At 34.9% G+C, this 23,250-nt stretch overlaps 2 protein-coding genes across 11 annotated transcripts in view; one reads left to right on the forward strand and one right to left on the reverse strand.

Annotated features, from left to right (window-relative positions):
• LOC141399058 (uncharacterized) overlaps positions 1-23,250 on the reverse strand; it is a 118,568-nt gene that overhangs the window by 40,718 nt on the left and 54,600 nt on the right. The window lies entirely within an intron of this gene.
• LOC141399062 (uncharacterized) lies at positions 10,919-23,231 on the forward strand. The gene is made up of 3 exons (XM_073977095.1): positions 10,919-11,236; positions 11,294-11,639; positions 22,778-23,231. The coding sequence occupies exons 1-3, from the start codon at positions 10,970-10,972 to the stop codon at positions 23,083-23,085; spliced, it is 921 nt and encodes a 306-aa protein (XP_073833196.1). The 5' UTR covers positions 10,919-10,969; the 3' UTR covers positions 23,086-23,231.

The following is a 23,250-nucleotide window of genomic DNA, read 5'->3' on the forward strand; positions in this document are numbered from 1 at the left end:
TCATTTGTTTTGTATTTCTTAGACACGTTGTTAATGTGTACAAAGTCAAGGACCTGACATGGCAAAAATCGTATAAATATTAACAATAACGAATGGCAAACAAAAGGTAGGAAAACAATAATATGTTGTTACATGCTAACAAACATTTCTTTGAACGTGAAAATCCAAAAACCAAAACCATTTTCCTATTAAAGTGTGAAATGGTAAATGTAATGCCTTTTTAACCTTGCAGTTACACATGCCAGTAAATTGGTGCCAGTTGAGTACATGTATTATACTCGAAAATGCCGAAAAAGTGTTCGACTGGCATGAGTGTTTACACATGCCAGTGCAAGATCAATTTCAAAATTATTTTAAGCAGCATATAACACACAAAATTGCATTATATTTTAGATTTAAAACACAATCCACAACATATTTTATTATTTTTATTTTATTTTGTTTCTAACAAGTAAAAAAGTATCAGTCGGCTTTGCCGCCAGAGATATACCCTCAGCCTGTGTGGATTGAAATTATTTTTTCCCAAAAAAAAAAAAAAAACTAATGTATTTAGGGGGGTTTTCAAAATGTTGGGCGTATGAACCGACAAAAGTATGGATAGGATTAAAGCTCAAAAATGTGTGGGTATAACGATAGATAGGGCTTTTTTATCATACTAGCCTACGAAAAACCAAATTTGAACATAAACTAAGTTTCGACAATATTTAGAGAACCAAAGTTTGGACCAAATCGGTTGCTACGTCTATGAGAAATCGCGCGTACCATTTTAGCGAATATTTTCGAACTTTTGTGGGGGAGGTACCGGAAGGAGTGGACCTATAAGCACCACCTTCGAATTTCATCTAATATTAGAAACATTATAATATCCAAAGTGTGGACGAACGCAGTATTCGGTTCAGGCTATTTTCTCAGGAAGTATGGACTTGTCCCTGATGAAACTTGTACCGTCGTATGGGGGGCAGTGAATACAAGTTGTTGTAACAAAAATCAAAGCGATTTGGAAGCCGGTCCTAATCTGAACTTATCCGAAATTTTGTGTGGGAGGTACCCGAAGGAGTGAACCGACAGAGTCCATATTGGAGCATCATCTAAGTCTGGTAGAAATTTCACGATGTGCAAAGTTTGGATGAAATCGGTTTCTCCCTTCAAGAATTATGGTGCACACAAATTTTCCGAACATTTTCGAACTTTTGTAGGAAAGGTACCGAAAGGAGGTGGACCGATATAGCCCATCTTCGAACTTAAACTAACTTTGGATAAAATATTACGAAAACCAAATTTTGGACCGAATCGGCTCATCCATTCGAGAGTTATCGTGCGCTCCAGCCAGCCAGACAGACAGACGGACGGACATTGCTCAATCGACTCCAAATTGTCTGAAACACATTTCGTCCAAACATACTGGGGTCTAAAACCATTATTTCGATGAGGCACATTTGCCCGTATGAAAGTGTATATACCCTCGTTAGCATAAAATCTGAGTGTATAAAAAAACAACTAAAAAAGTATCAGTCGGATTTGGCGACAGAGGTATACCCTTAGCCCGTGACGTAATAAAGAGAAGCAAACCAAGTAACGGTTGTTTTCCAAAACAATACTGTTGTAGTTAATACTGCGAGAACTAATGTTGAAAAAATGTCCTAGACATCCTTCCTTCCATCCTGTCCCTCAACTGCACGTTTGCGAAAAAATTTTTAAATTTTATGTGGAAGGTACCAGAGGGAGTAGAACGATATAGTCCATATTCGAACATGATTTAAATGTGTAAATGAAATGTTACAATACGCAAACGTTGGTTCCATGCCAATCACTTTTTTCATTAGTTACAGTACCCAGTGTAAGAACTTTAGTTGTTGGATTTTTAGAGCTTTTGGACTAATATTTCAGGATGCATGCACTTGCCCACGAAAAACATTATATCGCCGTAAACAGGACCTCAAGAAGTCAGGCTGCATGAACTTGCCTACGAAAAACATTATATCATCGTAAACAGGACCTCAAGAAGTATTTTCGGTAAAAATGGCAAACGATCCTCATACAGCCCTTAAACTGAACTTAAGCAAAAATTTGTGAGGGAGGAACTTGATATACGATTGGAAAAAAATTTGTGACGTACATAGTTTCGGCACAAATCTAATACTCAGTTCGTAAGTCCATCAGTTATTTGAATTGGTGACAGATGGGTAAGCTTTTCTGTTAGCTGGAGAGCTTTTGGGACATTGGGCCAGAAAGTATGGACTTGGCCCCGAAAATGTACCGTCGTGAAAGAGGCCGCGAGCACAAACTGTTTGTAAAAAATTTCATGATGATCCGAGAAGTGTTACTAAACTGCATTTGTCCCAAAAATTTTGAAATTTAGTACCCGAAAAAATTGATCGATATGGACTGTATGGACTATATTCGAAGCTGATCTACGTTTGGAGGAAAGTTATCGTGCACACCATTTTAGCGAAATATTTTCAACTTTTGTGAACTAAGTTTGCACAAAATATTACGAAAGCCAAATTTTGTACCGATTTGGTCGATCCTTTGGAGAGTTATCGTGCGCTCGAACTAGCCAGACGGACGGACATAGCTAAATCGACTACAAACTGTCTGAAACGGATTTCATCCAAGCGTACATACCATTATTTCGATGAGGCACATTTTCATCGTATCAAACTAACTATACCCTAATTAGCCTAAAAGCTGAGCGTATAAATATTGGCTTGATTGAATGATAATTTTCGACTCTGCTTAGCTTAAAGTGGCTTGCGCGGAAGCCATAAACATGCTGTCGAACCTTGTTAGTGTACAAAATCAGAAAAACATCGACCAATATATTACGGGGGAGCCTCCTGTCAGCCGTCCAGATGGTGGAAAGTATGAAATTGAATTTAGCGGCGGATTTTTTTCAGATTTCTCAGATATAAGATTTGCACTATATTAGCTACGTAAATATTTAACCTATCACATGTATCATATACGATATGATCCGACGCCAAGATCGTACAATCATCTGCATGCATTACGATCTCTATACCGTCTGCAGGTTGTGGAATTTCAGAAAAATAGAGGTTAACATCGTGGCTAGGAGTAGTGCTGCTAGAATGTTGCCTGCTGCCGACAAGAAGGACATCGGCCTGTACGATTCGTCTCTGCTGCAAACCTTGCATGGCTCCAGTAGCGAAACCTCCATGTCAACTTTTCAGCCTTCTGGTACATTATAGGGGGGCCAGTTACTTAAGTATTACCATTGAGATTCCTTGTTGGCTCGACACTTTGGATGATTTCACATTTAGTATGACATCTGCAAGATTACTCATCGGGGTAGTACCTCGTCAGATGAAAATGATTGTGAAAATGATACGTCACCCTTCTTTTCCGGATTCGAGAGTGATTTAACCATTTAACCATTTAACAATTTACTCAATGCTGTACCAATGTTGAATTGCTTCTACTAGCCTATTGACTTTAAGAGTAAAGGCTAGCAAAGGGCAACCTAGTTCGAATTTGGATTGGCCGTTCTTTATTCTTTTGCCGCAAATGACATAGACCCCCGGTTACAATTAACCGGATTAATCCAGTGGTTTTGGGTTTCAAATGTCAATTCCATAGCGCAAACGTCAAATAAGGTGTGTGTGTGTGCCACCGTGGTGCAATGGTATGCACACCCGCCTTGCACGCTGAAGGTCGTGGCCAGTCAACATCAAAACACTTTCCAACGGTGGAAAAATACCACTCAGTAATATTGGCGACATTTTCCGAGCCTTGTAAAACTTCTCTACAAGTGGTGTCTTAGACACGCCGTCCGGACTCGGTGATCATTGGGCTAATATAAATCGGTATGCACTCATTGAACATTTCCCCATTTTTGGGGAATACGTAATTTTTGCAAATATCTGGAGAAAGTAGTAGCTATTTCTCGGAAACTATAACAGATATTGTGTTCATTGTTTTATTGTAAGGTAGATAGGATTATGGCCTTTAAAAATTGTTTTAACAAATTACCGTAGCGTTTACACAACATGAGCTATGCGTTCGTTGATTCTCAGCGAAAAACATATAACTTATAGCAGTGGGAAAGATTTGGTTTTGTTTGCAAGTGAAGTTGCTTGAGTTTAGGTAGTGCCAAAGAAATTCTCGATCAGAGTGTTTCTTTGCACACGTATCTATTTGAGCGGGCAATTGACACTTGGGTATAAAAAGTTTCTTGTTGAAAAACAAGAAACAAGGGAACTGATGAAGATCTGTGGCGAGATCTGAAACTAAAGTCTTCCCTGCCTTACCCCTTGGTAAACATCGCCAATTTTTTCCCACTAATAAATTAAAGTTGTTTTAATAAAATATTAAAACAACGACTATGGGATTAAGCCTGACTATTTTGAAAAACAAAATACGAGTCATATATGTTTTATGAAAAACCAAGGAGTATTTTTTTTTAATTTTTGAAAAATTTAAATTTTTTTGGAAATTTTAAAAAAAAATTGAAAAAAATTGAAAAAATAAATTTTTTTTTTTAGTATTTTATAGTTTATTTATTGGAGTTTGACCATTTTTAATATATAGGTAGATATAAAAAACGGAAAAAATTATATTTTGATGAAAAATAGTAAAAAAAAACTAAAAAGTTTAACTTTGACCTTGAATTTATCTGCAACTGCGGACCGAATATGACCGGTTATAATGTAAATATAATGGTGACTAATTCAGGAATATTCATTCTCGGGTAATGTCTATAAAGATTTGGGTTAATTTTTTTTTTATGTCACAGGTTGATGGTGTATCTCTGCCGGCTAAGCTTACTGATACTTTTTACTTATTTTTGTGCGATATATATATATATATATATATATATATGACACTTGAGATCATTAAACTCTGAGAATAATTTTTTCTTTGAGAATCGATTTCTGTACATTAATTAATGTAATAAAATTTGTTTGAACTTGTTTACATTGCCTTATCACGTTTTTTACAAAAGAAAGATAAATTACAAATTAGTCACAAATAATATATTCTTTTGAAAGCGAGATAAGCGATATTACTTGAAAAGGTCATTAAAATTTTAACTGTAACATTTTATTTAAATGTGTTCAGTTGTGCACAGTGAATGTGAATGTTTGCAATATCTTCTAAGATGTACAGAAATAAAAAAAATTCCACGGGTATCAAATCATTGTTTCCACTTCTTTTCCTTGAAAAATCCATTTTGTACATATGATGTAAACATCTCTTGAAAACGCATTTAGTATCATACAAACAACATATTAACCTTATGTAGCCTTCTCCAGTCCATTCAATTCACTGTGTTACACAGGTTATATAATTTTGCCAGTTATAGATAAATTCTTCATTTAAACATTACACAAAAAAGTGTCAGTCATCGTTATCAGTTGAAGTGCACCACAAATTGCACGTTCAAAAATATTCGCATTTGTTTGTTTTGTATGTGTGTGTGTGTATACCCGACGTTTAATAACCCGTTAAAGAGCTTATCTTTTGGTAATTAAGTAAATTACACGGAAATTATTGAACTGGGAACTTTGTTAAAATGCATACAATGTCAGTAAAGTAAAAAATATGAGACTTGAGGATAATCAAAAAATTCGGAAATGGGAGATTTCTTAAAGATTTATGGCAGACAAAATAAAATAGCTAGATTTTTTTTTAAATAAAGCAGTTGACAAACGGTAAAGGTTAATTATTAGATACATATATTTGCGCAAGCTATGAAAGAAAGAGGGAGAGAGAGTGCATAGATGTGTGCGAAAGACACATTTCTAGCTGCCACTCATGTGGCGGGAATTTCATCTGACCATGTTACACTTAACGCTAGGAAGATGAACTAGTTCGGTATCGGAAACTCGTCGATTCTCTGGGTTACATCAACTAGTTCCACTTTAGACCCCTCACAGTGCAATCAGTGCAGTAAATTTTAACATGGAGATGTCATATGAGGTAACCAATTGACACTCTTTGCATTACCAGTAGGTGGTATTGTACTAGATACCAGGGAGGGCTCTATTTCACGAAACAACTTATCGCTTTTCACTTTGCACTTATCCAAAAATAGCTATTTTTAAAAGTGATAATATTTCGTGTTCCACAAAATTACTTTTCAGTTTCTCTTTGTACTTAGCATATTTGCCTGTCACTGTTCTCTTTCGCAAGGTGGTTATGCTCTCTTGCTTAATTTTTCCGCCATCTTGCGAAGTCTCTCCGTTCTCTTGCAAAGTGTGGATGCTATTTGTTCTCCACAGAACATTTTATCATCTTTGCATTATTTTCTTCTTGGCAATGATAAATAAGACACATGATACAATTAAAAAGGTAGATGCCTCAGCCCAGCTGATCGAATCTAAAACGTCAAAAAACTACTAATTCGCCACGAAAAATCAAAACAAAAAACCATATGATTCGGTAAGTAAGAGATAGCATGTGTTCACTTTATAGACAAACACAAGCGATAAAAAGAGACAACAAGAGATCATTTGGCGAAAATTTTGACATTTTACATTGCAAAAAAAGTTGCTTTGTTGTAGCAATTCGCCGTTGTTTCTACCTTTTTAATTGTACCATGATAAGACATGTACAAATGGGACGCGAGAACAAAAATGAAAAGAAACTGGTGTTATTAAAAGTGAGTAATGAAAAAATTAAAGAAAAAATTAAAATAAAATAAAAATTAATATAAAATAAAAATTAATAATAAAATAAAATTAAATAAAATAATATAAAATAAAATAAAATAAAATAAAATAAAATAAAATAATATAAAATAAAATAAAAATAAAAATAAAAATAAAAATAAAATAAAATAAAAACAAAATAAAATAAAATAAAATAAAATAAAATAAAATAAAATAAAATAAAATAAAATAAAATAAAATAAAATAAAATAAAATAAAATAAAATAAAATAAAATAAAATAAAATAAAATAAAATAAAATAAAATAAAATAAAATAAAATAAAATAAAATAAAATAAAATAAAATAAAATAAAATAAAATAAAATAAAATAAAATAAAATAAAATAAAATAAAATAAAATAAAATAAAATAAAAATAAAAATAAAATAAAAATAAAATAAAAATAAAATAAAATAAAATAAAATAAAATAAAATAAAAATAAAATAAAATAAAATAAAATAAAATAAAATAAAATAAAATAAAATAATATAAAATAAAATAAAATAAAATAAAATAAAATAAAATAAAATAAAATAAAATAAAATAAAATAAAATAAAATAAAATAAAATAAAATAAAATAAAATAAAATAAAATAAAATAAAATAAAATAAAATAAAATAAAATAAAATAAAATAAAATAAAATAAAATAAAATAAAAATAAAATAAAATAAAATAAAATAAAATAAAATAAAATAAAATAAAATAAAATAAAAATAAAATAAAAATAAAACAAAAATAAAATAAAATACAATAAAATAAAAATAAAATAAAATAAAATAAAATAAAATAAAATAATAAAAAAATAACATAAAATAAAAATAAAAATAAAAAAAAAAATAAAAAACTCTGAAATAGAGTTTAGTCTAAGTGATTTGTGGGGTGATTCGGAGGGTGTTGTTCGGAGGTTGTAAGTTCAGAAGGGTGTGGTTCGCAGGGTGGAAGTTCTGAGGGCGATGGTTCTGAGGGTGGTAGTTGGGAGAGGAAAGTTCAGAGGGGGTGGATCCTTATAATTTCTTGTCATTACCGTGTTTTCAATATTTCCAAAAAAAATCTCCCTTCATAACGTTTTAAAAACTTTACTTATTTTAACAATATTGGTAAAGAGAACGTTTACTCCGCAAATTTTAGGCAAACTTATCAAAATTTGGTCTGCAAACAGAAAATGCAAAGTTTTCTGTGGAACGAAAGAGCACAATTTTTTGCAAAATCTTAACAAAATATACTTTGCAGTTATAACTTTTCACTTAGCAGAAGAGGACGTTTGTGGAACAGAAATAAAAAGAGAGCAAACATTTTTTGAGAACTTAGCAAACTCAACTTATCATAAGCAACATATCACTTATCAAAAATAAGGGAAAAAGTTGCGAATTGTCAAAAATATTGCTAAGTGCAAAATGAAAAGTTGATAAGTTGTTTCGTGGAATAGGGCCCAGGTTGTTTTATCGTTCCTCTTTTCTGCTGTTGTTCAAACGAGTGGTGGATTTTATTTAATAGCAAATAGTTGCAACTGACGCCTCGGTGGGGGGTGTCAATTCGTTTCATTCGCATTACTTAGGGGTCAATTTTGTACTAGTACAAATTAGAACTAGTTCTGGAAAAATTAAATTGTGACAATTGGAATTTTCATTGCTAGCGGGTTGTTTGTCAGTCGGCACTCAAAATTATATCCTGCATGGGATTACCTTTGGAGTCAATTCATCACGCTCCGTTTCAGCTGAAAGATGCGTGCTCTCAGTCAGAAGTGATCAAATCTTTATTTAAATTTAAATTTATTATTATAGCCCTGAAGTCACTCTTTCGCCTCTTGGTTAGACGTTAGTAATCCTTACTAAGCTACCTTGGTTTCCTCACCCATACGCAGAAAATTCTTTACTTGCTCCTTTTTGTTAGTGATAAGCCAACTCATCACGTTCCGTTTCAGCTGATCGATGCGATCTATCTCTCTTTCTCTCTCTCTGAGGTAGTCATATATATATTTAATTTTATAATGATTGCCTTCATAGCCCTGACCTCTCTTTCTGCCTCTTGGTTAGCCACTATTAATTCTTCCGTGCCTACCTTGGTTTACTTAGCCACACGCAGTGCATTCTTTACTTGCTCCTTCAGATTCGTATAAAGCTTTTAGTCATCTTAGCAACTTTGTCAATGTTCGACCTGTTTTGTACAACTCTTTCTGTCAGGTTCTTCATTCACGGGCTTTCTTACTTTTTCGTTCCTCGTATTCAGTTTTTCCAATAATATACTCCGTCCTGGCAATGACCAGAGGGTTACAGCACTGGCCCAGAAAGTTGACAACTTCAGATTTAGCAGCGTGAAAGAAAAACTCGAGTTCTTCCTCTTATGTAGCCGCTATTAATTGTTTCTTCGCTACCCTGGTTTCCTCAGCCGCATGCTGATAATTTTCTACATGCTCCATTAGATTCGTGGCAAGCTTGAAGGTATCTTCTTTTTTATTTCGCTAAAGTTTGCTCAGATTTTTCCAATTCCCGGTTCCGGGGATCCCTTTCACTTACTTTCTTACGTTCTCAATTCTCACATGGTATGACTATGGGGAAATTCACAGCCAGAATATCGGTCCGATGAATTCCGTGTCATCGCATGCTTTGACATTTAGTCCTAGGAATACAGAGTTGGCCTAGCAAATTTATAGCCCCACGTTTTGCACGGTGAACGAAGACGCTCCTACGAGGATGCGAGGAGATTATCACTGCTCGGCAGACATCACCACTGTGGCACCCGATCTGATAAATGACGTGTCCTGTCAACCCCTCATTTCACTTGCTTCATATCACCTTCATATTATCGTCTCCGTTAACAAACAACGCGACTTCATAACCGCTGACTCTGATGTACTTTTCTGAACCATGGAAAAACGAATTAGCAAGGAGTCAAATAATATATCAATCTCCGCTTCAGATCCTCGGGAAGCTGAGACAATTTTACGGGACATCATATCAGCTCCAACTGTTTGCTACATACCGGTTGGTCGAATACCCGAAATTAGAGTAAATTTCCCAGCGAATCAGTGGGACCCGCAAAGGAGTGCTAAGAGCTTCGAACCGTGAAGATCCAAGCGTTAGGGAACGTAAGCTTAAAGTCAACAGGCATAAGCCTTCTCTCAGATCCTCGGGTAGCTGAGAGAATTTTACTGGACATCAGATTAACTCCAACTGCTTGCTACATACCTGCTGGTCGAATAACCGAAATTAGAGTAAATTTCCCAGCGAATCAGTGGGAACCGCAAAGGAGTACGATGAGCTTCGAACCGTGAAGATACAAGAGTTAGGGAACGAAGTCAACAGGCATAAGAAAAAATTCAACATAGGTATAGGATTGAATAAATGCAAAGTGTTGGATCCACACGGAATCGCAATGTTAAAGCATAAGCAACTGGATGAATCCGGAGTTGAGAATTTGACAAGTTTCCTAGTCGTTAGCCACACATATTGTACCAGGAGCCTGAAAATTTGATATGGTGGTTCCGCTACTGAAGCCCGGCAAGGATGCCAGTAGAGGTTAATCGTACAGGCCGATTTCTCTCCTGTCGCCAGTAGCAATTGTACTGTAGACATTACTGCTCCCCATGATGAGAAGTTGCTTTCCCAAAATTATGAATCCGGAAAATGCATAGTACCAGCAGTGTGCGCTTACTGAGAGCAAGTGAGCAAATATTTGCCTAATGTGACCTTACCCTAAGAAGACAGACCCAAGTCAGTGCTATTTGTACATGCACTATGGAAGCTATCTACGGTGAGAATGGCCACCTAAAGATGTTTTTCTATTGAATGTTGCGCATAATTTGAATTATAGCTGCTTTGGAGTCCGATATAAGCATGGATTTACGACAACCAACAAAACGATACTCGTACTATCGCTAATTTGCCTGCTCTAGATCAACAGACCTAATTAACAAAACCTGAAACTTATTAACACTGGTATCTGTAATGCTATTCTCTAATTCAGTTACCCACAAAAATCGGTAAAAAATTGAGTTAAAGAATCGCACTACCGGTTTTGGGCAAATACGTCAGTTATTTAACAGATATTCAATGACAACATACATAAATTGACTTTTTTAATTGTTTTCATGTGCACTCTCGTATAAAATCAAATACACACTCTCCTCAATGGGTTAATACCATAAAAAACATAATTCAAATTTAAGCAATAAAAATGTAATCAAAATTAATGTAAACATTAGAGCGAGAGAGGGAAAGAGAGCGAAAGCTTTGTTGTTACAGTTAAACAAATACTTCGCCACCACATTGTTATGATAACGGCATTGACCGACGAACATGTCATCGAATAACAACATCAAAAATTTACGCCAGCTAACGACGGAAGAACGCAAAGAATTTCTAAATTCTTTTGATTTTGTATTTTGCGATTGTGATGGAGTCGTTTGGGTGATTACCGGTGCACCAATACCCAGAGTATTTGAAACTCTGCAGTGTCTAAAAGATAATGGTAAAATTGTGAAATTCGTATCCAATAATAGTGTAAGATCAGACGCAGAGTATAAAGAAAAAATATCCAAATATGGCATAGCAAATGTCGAAGAGGTAAGTGGATGGTTTTCTGAGATTTCAAAAATTTGTTTCTCACGCTTTGCACTTTAGGATGACATTATCCATCCGGTCAAATCTATGATTTGGTATATAAAACGTAACAATCCCAGTGCCGTTGTTTTCCCCCTGCTTCCTAAAGCTGGCATAGATTTACTTCAGAAACATGGCATTAAGACTGTCAATATGGATAATGATGTATCAACGTGCGCTTCTTTGGCTAGTTTTGTGTTAAAACATGGCCCTCCAAAAGTTGATTATGTGTTGGCTGATTTAAATCCATCGTGGGGATATATCCATTTGGTAAAGGGATTAGAGTATTTAAAAGATTCCCAATGCCAGCTATTGTTGGGCGCCATGGATCCCGTTATACCCTTAGCAGTGGAACACAATATACCGGGTAAGTAATTAACAGCTTTTGTTATGGTTTTCAATAGGAAACTAAAATTCTCACGGGGAGAGACCAATGAAAACTAAGTTTATTGATTGAAAAAAGCTGGATTCTATATGTATCGCAGGGCAAGCATTTCAGGTGACGATATACATTTCAACATATTGCCGGTGTGACATTAAATACTATTTACGATCGAACTAAAACGCACAGAACTAACAATGTACAACAGCTGCATTCCGATCATGGGTGTTTTTAGAACCTATACAAAATGACACACCCAAAAAGCGAAATCATTTATTTACCACATGCAATTTTTGTGGGCATATTTCTGGTCCTCTTTTAAACATGGTATATTGTCGTCCCTAGTATACAAGGGTGTTCCAACAACTGGTCTCTTCTAGAACTGCAAGAATGCACCGATTTTTACTATTTTTTCGATATTATAAAGGACAAATTGTTACCGTAGTAAAAAATTTGTTCCTGCTGGTTCTGGAACAGCCATAATAATAATCGATCTTATTAGAGCTATCTATGATGACTTTCACAATCATTCGGACCACTTAACAATATATGGAGATCGCCACAAATCAGCTGTAGTACAAAAATAAGACTTTTTTGCGACAGTAGTGGATAGTGTGTCAGACTACCATCGAGGAGATTCCCGGCTAAAGAGGAACAAATTATTTCAAAGTGTTTTTCGAATATTTGTAACAAGAGGCATACATCCCCTCAAAATAAAATCCATCCGAAGCCTCATGACGTTCTAGTACACGCAGAGAAAAAAATATGTTTGATCCAACAATATTCCAAGAGCAAAATATGTATTGTTAACATATTGTTGGATTCCTCATGTAGTATTGTAAATCCAAAAATAGTTTGTGTCAACTGAACAATATTTCTCTCTTTTCTTCGAACATTTGTTTCTCTTCTCTCGCTATTCGATGCCGTGTTGAAAAAACAATTTTGGTGAGTTGTGGTGTGTTTGTATGACATGCTGCCTTTACCTTTGTTTTTGTGTGTGTGTACTTGTGAAACTCTTGTTTTTATTTGTTTCTGTTTTGTTTCATTCTTCTTTCCTTTTCATGTTTGTTATGGTGTTTAATTATTCCTTATGTTGTGGTGGGTTCTTGTGGCTTTTTGTTTGTCTTTGTTGTCAGCCAATGCAGCAAACCATGTATTGTGTTTATCAATGATTGCAATATTATACGCGACATTTATATCCAAGTTATGCGAAAAGTGTATATGAGAAGTATATGCACTCAAATCAAAAATTTCTGGGCTGGTTTTCTGTATTGACAATACTTTTTGTAAACAAAATTAGATTATGATAGTTCCTACAATCGGTATTGTTAACGATTTTAACAATATTGCGGAAATTCGAAAGTTGTTTTTGTTTTCTATGTTTGGAACAAAAGATGGTATTTTTGGATTTGGATTACAATGTTTGAACAAAACAAATACATTTTTGGAACCAAAACATATATTTTTGTTCCAACAAAAGCGAAAAATATTTTTTCTCTGCGTGTATACAAGCACGGCATCAACACCAACACATGAGGATAACGGAAAATTGGAATGGCAGCAGATAGCCATCCATAGGAATATGGCAGCAATAAATTAGCAAGGATCCGAACCACTGAACAAATTCTTTAGAAACGTTGTTTCTAGGCAACAATATATGACAGCCCCACCACCTAGGACAGGCTACAGCAGATCAATCATGTACTTATTAATGTAAGAACTCTTCCTGAAACATCGAGGCTTGCACAACCAGAACAGCAAATGTTATGGTATTAGATAGAAGTCTTAGGTATATACGAAATGAGATGGACTAAAAGCGATGAACTTCACACAGAAAATCACAACTATGTACTATACAGTGGAAAAGAAAATGGCGGGAAAGCGGAGTTGGGATCATAATGTCGAAGAAAGGTAAGAGGTCGTTGCAGACATGGAAACCAATATGTGAACGTGTGATAATGGCTGGATTCGAGAGCGATGTAAGACACATCACCCACCATTGTACAGTGCTATGCCCCACAGAAAATGCTGAAAACACTGTGAATGTTGAATTCTATGCACAATTAACATCCTCGCTTAATGAAATTCGCAGAGGAGACATCATAACCATGGGTGACTTTGGGGCCAAAATAGGGAGCGACAACACCAACGGCCGTTCTTTAATAGAAAGCATTGATGTGAAGTTAAAAACAATGACGCTGAGCGACTCATAGAACTGTGTCAAACATTTCAGATTGGTAGCTCCAGCTTCCCGCACAAGGACAATTGACACATGGACACAATAGATCACACACATATGTATGTGTTAATAGAAGATGCAGACGTCAGGAACGAAAGTGGAGCTGACATTGACAACGAGCTCATCATACATAGGTTAAATAAAGATCAAATGTCAAAGTAGAAACACCATAGGCGATAAAAATTACGCCAGACATACTCTAGCCCCGGCAATCCGCGAAAAGTTACTAATAAAGTAACACCATACATGAGAAAACATCAGCCAACGTAGTGACAAGTTGCAGAAGAAACGTTGAGCGTAACAGAGAAAAATTTGGACATCAAACGACAATTGGAACCTAATTTCTCAAAGATGCAGTTGAACAATAACAGTATCACAAGAGAGCAGTATCAACAACTAGCTAATAGCTCATTTAGATTAGCCGTAAATCCTCATCTAGATTTAATAAATCCAGTACAAATCTCATTGCGTTTAGATATACCTTTGGAGGATTTAAATGGCAGTCAGCTGATTTTTTTTTTTCGTAGCACAATTACTAAGGTAGATGCATTAGCCCATCTAATCGAATTTGAAACGTCAAAAGAAATTACTGTAAATTGAATTCGTCTAAAAAAACAAACGGCAAATTACAAATTTATTGTTTAATATTGAAAATGTTAGCACATTACGCTACTAATGCTAACTAATGAGCAAATAATGAATTATTTTATCTATGTCCATATTTACATTAGGAAATTTTCCTTGTGGCAATTGTCAGTTTGTAGGTGAGGGAGGGTGTTGAGAGGCAAAGGGTTACCATATACCTCATCTCTCTCCATCAAACTGACAATTGCCGCAAAGAAAATTGCCTAATGTAAATATGGGCTTTTAGGCATCGTAAATATTAGTCTTGGTTGATTAAAATCAAATTTATATACCAAAGCAAATTTAATTTTTTCGCCTTGTTTAAAAATGTTGACATTTTAAACTATTTTTGTTGTAGCAATAGGTCTGTACGATAACTCAAAAGTTTGTACAAACATTTACAAAATGCTGTTCGATAACAAACTTGTTCAGTAAAAGAGTAATTAGAAGTACTTGCAAGTAGTTGCAAGAACTTGCAAATACTTTTTACTTGCGAAGTTATCGAACAGGCCTAATTCTACCTTGTTTCTTGTGCCAGCTTTTGCATTTTCTAGCAACATGTTGCAAAAAAACAGAGTTATATACGTGGATTTATGCCGGATTTAAAACCAATCCACTCAATACGAGGATTTATTTCTAAATCCTGATAATGCGCTAAATGCGGCTAATGAGGTCATATCTAAATAGCCTATAATAGGTGAAAACTGCAATAAAAACACAATAAAGTTCCTGAAAGATGTGTCAAATACAGCCGAGGAAGCAACTAGCCAGAACAACATATATCTACCCAGGACAATTGATTGTCTCACAAATCGAAAGAAAAGATGGAGTGAAAGAATTAAGGTGAGAACACAATAAGAAATTGATGCTTATCCAAGCTCGAATTTCGGTAAATGAATAAAGAAATCCAAGATCGCATTTATATTAGGTAGTACTTGGCATTTGTTCATTTAAATGAAATTGAGAGTGAAGAAAGTCCCGGTCCACTAGCGTGAATTTCATTAAAAAATTTCATGAAATTAGGCGTTCTTAGGTCGAATTCCCCACTACAGCAATTCCATGATTTTACCCTACTATGGAACTCGATCTAGAAACGCCTAATTTCATGAAACTTTTTAATGAAATTCACGCTAGTGTGGACCGGGACAAAGCAACAAAAGTCATTGTGTTTCTACCTTTAAGGCCTCGACACATAAGAAGCATGACATTCTTGCTGAAGTCATATCTGATAAAAGACTAAAGACCAAGTTCGACCTAATAAAAAGATTTCAGAATCACACTTGAATTGGGTCGAACGTGGTCTTTAGTCATTTACCAGATATGACTTAAGCAAGAATGCCATGCTTCTTATGTGTCGAGGCCTTGAGGGTTCTCAGTACATAAGAAGCCTTGCCGGATTGCATTCTTCCTCCGCTTCATTTCTGATAAAAGAATAAGGAAGGCCGAGCCAATTTCGAACTAGGTTGTCCTTTTCTTTTTTATTTTTTTTTATCAGAAATGAAGCGGAGCAAGAAATCCAGACGGCGAGGCTTCTTATGTACCGAGGCCTTCAAAAATTGAACAAAATAAAGGACGCAATAGAACTCTGGGGAAGTTTGACAAATTTTCATAGAACAAGAATTGAGCCCTTGGTGACGAACAATAAGTCAAGAACCTAAGGTCTGGGTACATAAGCTGCCTCGCGTGCTTACCTTGCTTGCTTCTGATAAAAAAAGAAAAGTGCAATCCAGTTCGAAATTTGCTCGGCCTCCTTTATTCTTTTATTTTTATTATGTAAAAAATGAAGCAGTAAAGCAAGGCAACCAGGCAAAGCAGCTTAGTCCCGGTGCACACTAGAGTGATTTCACTGAAAAAATTTCATGAAATTATGCGTCTCTAGATCGACTTCCATAGTAGAATAAAATCATAAAATTGCTGTAGTGGGGAATTCGATTTAAGAACGCCTAATTTCATGAAATTTTTTAATGAAATTCACGCTAGTGTGGACCGCGACTTATGTACGCAGGCCTTTTACATAAGCAACCTCGTTGCCTGGTTTGCTGGACTTACTTCATTTCTAACATAATAAAAATAAAAGAATAAAGAATGCCGATCCAGTTTCGAACTAGGTTGCCTTTTTCTTTTTTATGTTTTATTATGTCAGAAATGAAACAAGGTAAAGGCCTAGATAAGCTACATCGCCTGCTTGCCTTGCTTTCCTGCTGCCTGAGTTACCGACAAAAACGGTAAAATTAAAACGCAAAATTATGAATGAAAAGTTAAAAAAAGTTGACAGCACTCTTGCTATCGATAAAACTTTAAGACTGATTTTTTATTCGTCGCTAACTTACCGAAAAACATCGGTAATTACCGAAATTATAAGCATTTTAATTTTACCGACAATTGTCGCTAACTCAAAAAATTAGTTAGAGAATCTCACTACTGAACTCCAAGAATCTACAACTTTTTGCTATTTTTTTTTCGATAAAATATAGGAAAAATTGTTATCGAAGTAAAAAAGTGTAGATTCTTGCAGGTTCTGGAACACGTATATAATAAAAGGCATATTCGATAACTTCGCAAGTAAAAAGCATTTGCAAATTCTGGCAAGTACTTGCAACTATTTCTCATTTTTCTTTTATTGAACAAGTTTGTTATCAAACAGCATTTTGTAAAAGTTTGTACAAATTTTTAAAAACTTTTGGGTTATCGAACAGACCTAAAATAAAAGAATATAGAAGGCCGAGCAAATTTCAAACTGGTTTGCCCTTTTCTTTTTTATTCTTTTATCAGAAGCAAATAGGCATGAGAAATTCATGCTTATCCTAAATTTATGTACAAGAATAAAGAAATGCAAGATCGCCATAAAGGTGAGAACACAATGAGAAATTCAGGCTTATATAAGCCATAATTTTTGTAAATGAATAAAGAAATCCAAGATCGCATTTATTTTAGGTAGTACCTGGCCTTTGTTCATTTACATAAAATTGAGCGTGAAGCAAGCAACAAAGTTCATTGTATTTTAACCTTAAAGGCCTGGGTACTTACGCTGCCTTGCCTGCTTCATTTCTAACATAATAAAAATAAAAGAAGAAAAGGTCAACCTAGTTCGAAATTGGCCTTCTTTATCCTTTTATCAGAAACAAGTAGGCGAGGCAGCTTATGTACCCAGACATTAAGACAAAATAACCTTATATGACAACTGAAAAAACAATATAGCTCTGTTCCTTTACGTTCAAGAATCTTAAAATTTTACCACTTTTTACTCGAAAAGCGTTCCTTTACTTCAGACACCATACAATTCATATGGGAGCAGTTTACAACTTTTGCTACTTTTGCCGGTTTTACTATTTTCAAAAGTAAAGGAACAGACCATATGTTTTCAAGAATTCCAGGAATTCGTCTACAGATGCTTTATAAGAATTTTAAAAATGCATTGGCCGGGGGTTATTTCGAATCAATCCTTTTTTGAAAAATGCAATTAAAATCCCATGTTCAACGAAATCAAATCAAGGAAATGGCGACGGATTGGACATACACTGAGGAGAAAAGAAATAATGTCCAAATAAGGCCTTGAGTGAAACCCACGGCATTAAGGTGCAGAAAAAGGCTGACTTCCGCATCGTCATATTCTTTGTAGTTTTTATACTTCGTCCTACCTGCGTTAAAATGCGCAATTGTGTCGTTTTGAAATACATGGCTTTGCATTTGTTAAGTATTACGTCGTTATGAAACACAGTACTTCAGACATTTGCCAAGCATCGGACGATACGAAAATCAGCAGAAATTGTAGAACAAAGTATGATATGAAATCAAAACATTAGCTATAAATCGAAAAAAAATGGAACAATTTTGTTGTGACCCCATGTTTCTTCTGGAACAGACATATAGAAAATAGTCAATGGCGCCCAATAAAATTATGGTGTTTTGTGGGTTAATATAAATACATACATGCCAATTAAATAAGATAAACATGTGATAAGTAGGCCTTATTTGATACAAAGTCGTTACAATGAAATGAGATAAGATTTTTCATTACCCCATGTGATATTGTAAGATTACGGCATGTATTTTAGACTGAAAAGCATGTTAACGTGGTTATATGGTATTATTGCCATATGTGAAATAATAGCTAGCATGTGTGTGACCCCTCCATAGGGTTCACACAATCTGTGGGTAAAATTAGGTTTAGATTAATTTTTAATAAAATAATGCATTACAACTACGCAAAATGGAAAGAGGTTTTGCCTTCCAACGATTCCAGTTTAATACAGTTACTGGCGCTTAAATAAGCATTGCGGATCATAAGCTCAACATGTTTTATAATCATTTAAGTCATCATTTCCATATAATATCTGTCAATAAATAACGTATTTGACGCAAATGCTTGTTTTAGGTGCAAGTGTAATGCGAGCCAATAATCATCTACCGAAAAATACTCTCAGCTACCCGGGGACATGAGGGTATGGCCAGCTTTCTTAGTGGTAAATTCTCTAAATCCTTACCAATGAGCTTTTACAGGGTTTAAAAAAGGACGGCGGTCAATGTTATGAAGTCAGGTTGTCTGCTAACGCAGACGATGTTCTAAACCTAGGTTGCCAGGACAAGTCAATTTCGATGAGGGTTTCTTGTGTAGAGGATAGAGACATTTAGTTAATAAAGGATCTATTTTTAGGAAAATTTAAGTTCAGGATAGCCATATGAGGAACGAGTGCGTAAGAAGACTCGTGAAAGAGAAATCCGGCACTAAAATTTGCAGAAATATGTGTGAACATTGGACCAAATTGAAATATAAAAAAGAGCTTGCACGAATCTAATGGAGCAAGTCAAGAATGATCTGCGTTTGGCTGAGAAAAGCAAGGTAGCCAAGGAAGAATTACTAGCTCATAACCAAGGGGCAGAACGTGAGATCTTCGTTCACCGTGAAACTTGTGGAGCTATAAATGTTTTCGACAAGCCCAGTACGTTTTACCTAGGACGGAATATCAACGTTCATGGTGATCTGGAAGGTTGCCAGGACACGTAATTTATCAGACCGGAAGTTTCAATAGTGATGTCTGCCATATTGTGGCTGAGACAATATTCTCTTATTTTCGTGGGACGATATATTTGTTTATGTGGCAAATAGGGGTTTGTTGAAGTAAAGGCAGTAAATGCCTTGGTGAAGGTTTCAGGTATAGAGGAGAGAGATATTTGGTTAAACAAGGATCTATTATTGGAAAAATTTAATTTCCCCATGTGAGGAACGAGAACGTAAGAAGGCTGGCGACCATTGGCGAAATTGAAATATGAAAATGAATATGACTTTAAGATTTTCTCGAATCTACAGGAGCAAGTCAAGAGTGCTCTACGTGTGGCTGAGGAAACCAAGGTAGCCAAGGAAGAATTACTAGAGACTTACCAAGAGGCAGAACGCCAGGGGCCTAATTATGGAATTCGATATCGAACCGAGTACTCAAAGTTGGAATGGCAGCATTCGTTATCGAGTGAAATTATCGAGTTATTGAACATAAATTTGCGAATATTTGTTCGCATCTACATTACCCATCGTAAACAAACAAAATGAAAGATTTCTTCTTTTCTTTCTGTTTGAAATATGAAAATAGTTGTTTGTTGTCGGTTTATAGAAGAAAAATAATATTTGTAAAAAAATGTTAGCAATTTTTTACACAAAATATCAAGAGACAATGGGAAAAGTACTTTGCAATCGTTTTGAAAAATAGTAATAAAATTAGAATTAAAATAAATGTATTTATTAAGCTGGCTACACATTGTCAGTTTTGAATGACAGCTTTGTTGTTGCTTGCTAGTGTGGCCGTTCATTTTTGTCATTCATCATGCAACCACAAAATATTTTGTGGTTGCTGGACGGTTGGACAGTTATCGATAAATGCAAAAAATCGTCATTCAAAACTGACAATGCGTACTGCGCTTTACCCAACAATTTTTGTTTGGAATTTTTTAAAAAATAAGTTGAAAAAAGTAAATATTTCTGCAAAAAAAAGAAGGCTTTAATATTAATATCCTTTATTTTAAAGGAGTACAACTTCTAATAGAATACATTTCATCCAACGTTGTTTACCAAAGGAAATACTCTCTCAGAGAGGCTAATGCAAAACCCACCAACAGGGGCACCAAGTTGGTGGTTTTCCCGCTACTTGTGGTGATTTTTGACGTACAAAAACCACTGTTTAAGCAGGAATGTCAACTGTTTTAAGGCAAAAATCGCTACAGACCTATGGTGCGCATGTGGCTGTAGCGGTTTTATCGCGGAACAGTTGGCATCCCTGGCCCACCAACTTCTCTCTAATTTATTTTGAGAGAGAGAATTATTAAGGTAGATGTATTACAATGGTGCACAAGAAAAGAATGTTATAATGGGTTTTTGTATGGGAAAGAGAGTTATAGTTAACTTTTTCGTAAAGACGCGTGCATGGCTGATGTATTAGCAAACAATCCGTAGCACAACTTCATTCCGAAATTATTATTTAATGTGTGGTTCAACATATTCCGCAAATATTTACATTTTTCGTTCATCATTTTCTATTTTAGTTTTTGCTTTAAAATAAACACATTTTTTTGCTATCTACCTTCAAAAGGACACATACATAGGTTTTCATAGTTCGATTACCGGTTACTCTTGAATCAACCGATGAAAGATTTCAATCGAGAACCATCATGCCGTTTTATTTTCGTGTCGACAACTTTTTTCACGAGCAACTACTCGATCGAATCGAAAACCGTAATTAGGCCCAAGGTCTTGCTACTCATAATTATACCTTTTAGGAAGCTTTGTTTTGGAGACCGTTGCAATTGAATTGCATGAATGATTCCTTTTCGGTCGCTGACCAGCTACATATGTATATAGGTTGTGAGGTACTGAGTTCGTTGCTTTTAAGGAGTACCAAGGCATCAGCCCATCTGATCGAATTTGAAACCTCAAAAGAAGTTGTTGTTAATTGAATTCGTACAAATTTATTGTTTAATATTGAAAATATTAGCAATTAAGCTACTAATGCTAACTAATGAGCAAATAATGGATTATTTTATCGTTTAGACATTGTAAATATTAGTCTTGGTTGATTAAAATCAACTTTGTATATCAAAGCAAATTTCATTTTTTTCGCCTTGTTTACAAATGTTGACATTTTAAATTATTTTTGTTGTAGCAATTCACCGATGCATCTACCTTGTTTCTTGTGCCAGCTTGCAACTTTTTGTATTTTCTAGCAACATGTTGCAAAAAACAGAGTTGTATACGAGGATTTATGCCGCATTTAAAACAAATTCACTTAATACGAGTATTTATTTTAAGAGAGTACCGTCCAAAATGAGTTCAACGCACACAATTTTCCAAAATGTACGGGAACGGAAAAATGGCAGAAACGTCAAAAAAACTGGAACAAATGTCAAAGTCGGCGTGTCAGCCAATCGGAAGCCGGCAAACATGTTGCACATTTTTGCTCGCTCAAATTTGTCGTGTAAAAAGTTTCTAAAGAGAGAGCCATTCAGCGCCATTTTTGTTCAAAGAGAAGTGAACATTTTGCAACTTTTTTTGTGTACGGGAACGCATTTCGGGAAAAAATGTTGTAAATGTGTTAACTGTGTAAAAACTTTTTAGTTCTGGAACGAAGCTTTTGTATGGGAAATCTGGTAGAATATCTCCGGATTTAGTAAATAAATCCTGATAATGCGCTAAATCCGGCTAATGAGGTTATATCTAAATGGCCTATACCCTCAGCCTTTAGGCTAACGAGGTCATATACACAGCTTATGGGTACTTTACACGATATGTTTTTTACATATGGGTTGTCACTTTTTATATACAAAGTGTATATGCAAAGTGACAGCACATATGTAAAATAACATATCGTGTAAAGTACCCATTAAGAAGGTGAAAATATTTGGTCGATTCGAATCTAGCAGTATGTTTATTAGCACCTGCTTTTGGCATTTCTGCTAGTGTTTTTGCCACTTCTACTATTTTTCAGTTCTCCTTCTTTTGGACCAATTTGTAAATAAATGTTTGATCGTAGTACTGAAACGAAGCTTGATTGTCAACGTAGTGTAAAAACAATGCGTGCTTCATATAAATAGATGATATCCTTAATCACCTTAACCAATGAGGCACTCATTTTGGCATCGAACATATTCCTGGACTAATCTTTACAAACCAAGCCTTCTTTCTTTCTTCATTTTTATTATAATTATTGACTTTCTCGTTTTTCCGCAATTTTAAATAGTTGCTAACTCTCTCATACTTCTGTTTTTATTTTTTCAGGTTATTTGGATTTCTATAATTTCCTTACAAAACACTCCAATAAACAACCCATCATCTTGGGTAAACCCTCTCTCCTGCTGGCTGATATAATTAAGGAACGCTTTAATATCACAGATCCCAAACGTTGCCTTTTTGTTGGTGATTCATTGGAAATGGATATAAATTTTGGAAAAAGTGTTGGCTTTCAAACTCTGTTTGTTTTGAGTGGTGCCAATACGAAAGAGGATATGTTAAATGCCCCCGAATGTAATACGCCGGATTATTATGCTGACAGTGTGGGTGATTTTATGGATTTATTGGGTGACTAAATGAAGGATGCGGGAAGGAGATTTTTAAATATTTCGAATTGAAATTGTATTAAAAACTAAAGTTATATTTAAATGAAACAAATGAACAGAGAAATGGTTATACATTAAAAATCCAAATACTAAGTACAAATCTGAAAACCTCAACACCGACGAAGATCCACTTTT

The sequence above is a fragment of the Musca autumnalis genome, unplaced genomic scaffold (genome assembly GCF_047663935.1).
Source record: "Musca autumnalis isolate F117 unplaced genomic scaffold, ASM4766393v1 scaffold_3, whole genome shotgun sequence".
NCBI lineage: Eukaryota > Metazoa > Arthropoda > Insecta > Diptera > Muscidae > Musca > Musca autumnalis.

What these genes read in the sequence shown, in the direction of transcription:
- LOC141399062 (XM_073977095.1), top strand. Translation starts at nt 10,970, where the DNA reads ATGTCATCGAATAACAACATCAAAAATTTACGCCAGCTAACGACGGAA. An exon ending in GCATAGCAAATGTCGAAGAG is followed by an intron (nt 11,237 to 11,293) that starts GTAAGTGGATGG and finishes TTTGCACTTTAG; the next exon opens with GATGACATTATCCATCCGGT. An exon ending in AGTGGAACACAATATACCGG is followed by an intron (nt 11,640 to 22,777) that starts GTAAGTAATTAA and finishes TTATTTTTTCAG; the next exon opens with GTTATTTGGATTTCTATAAT.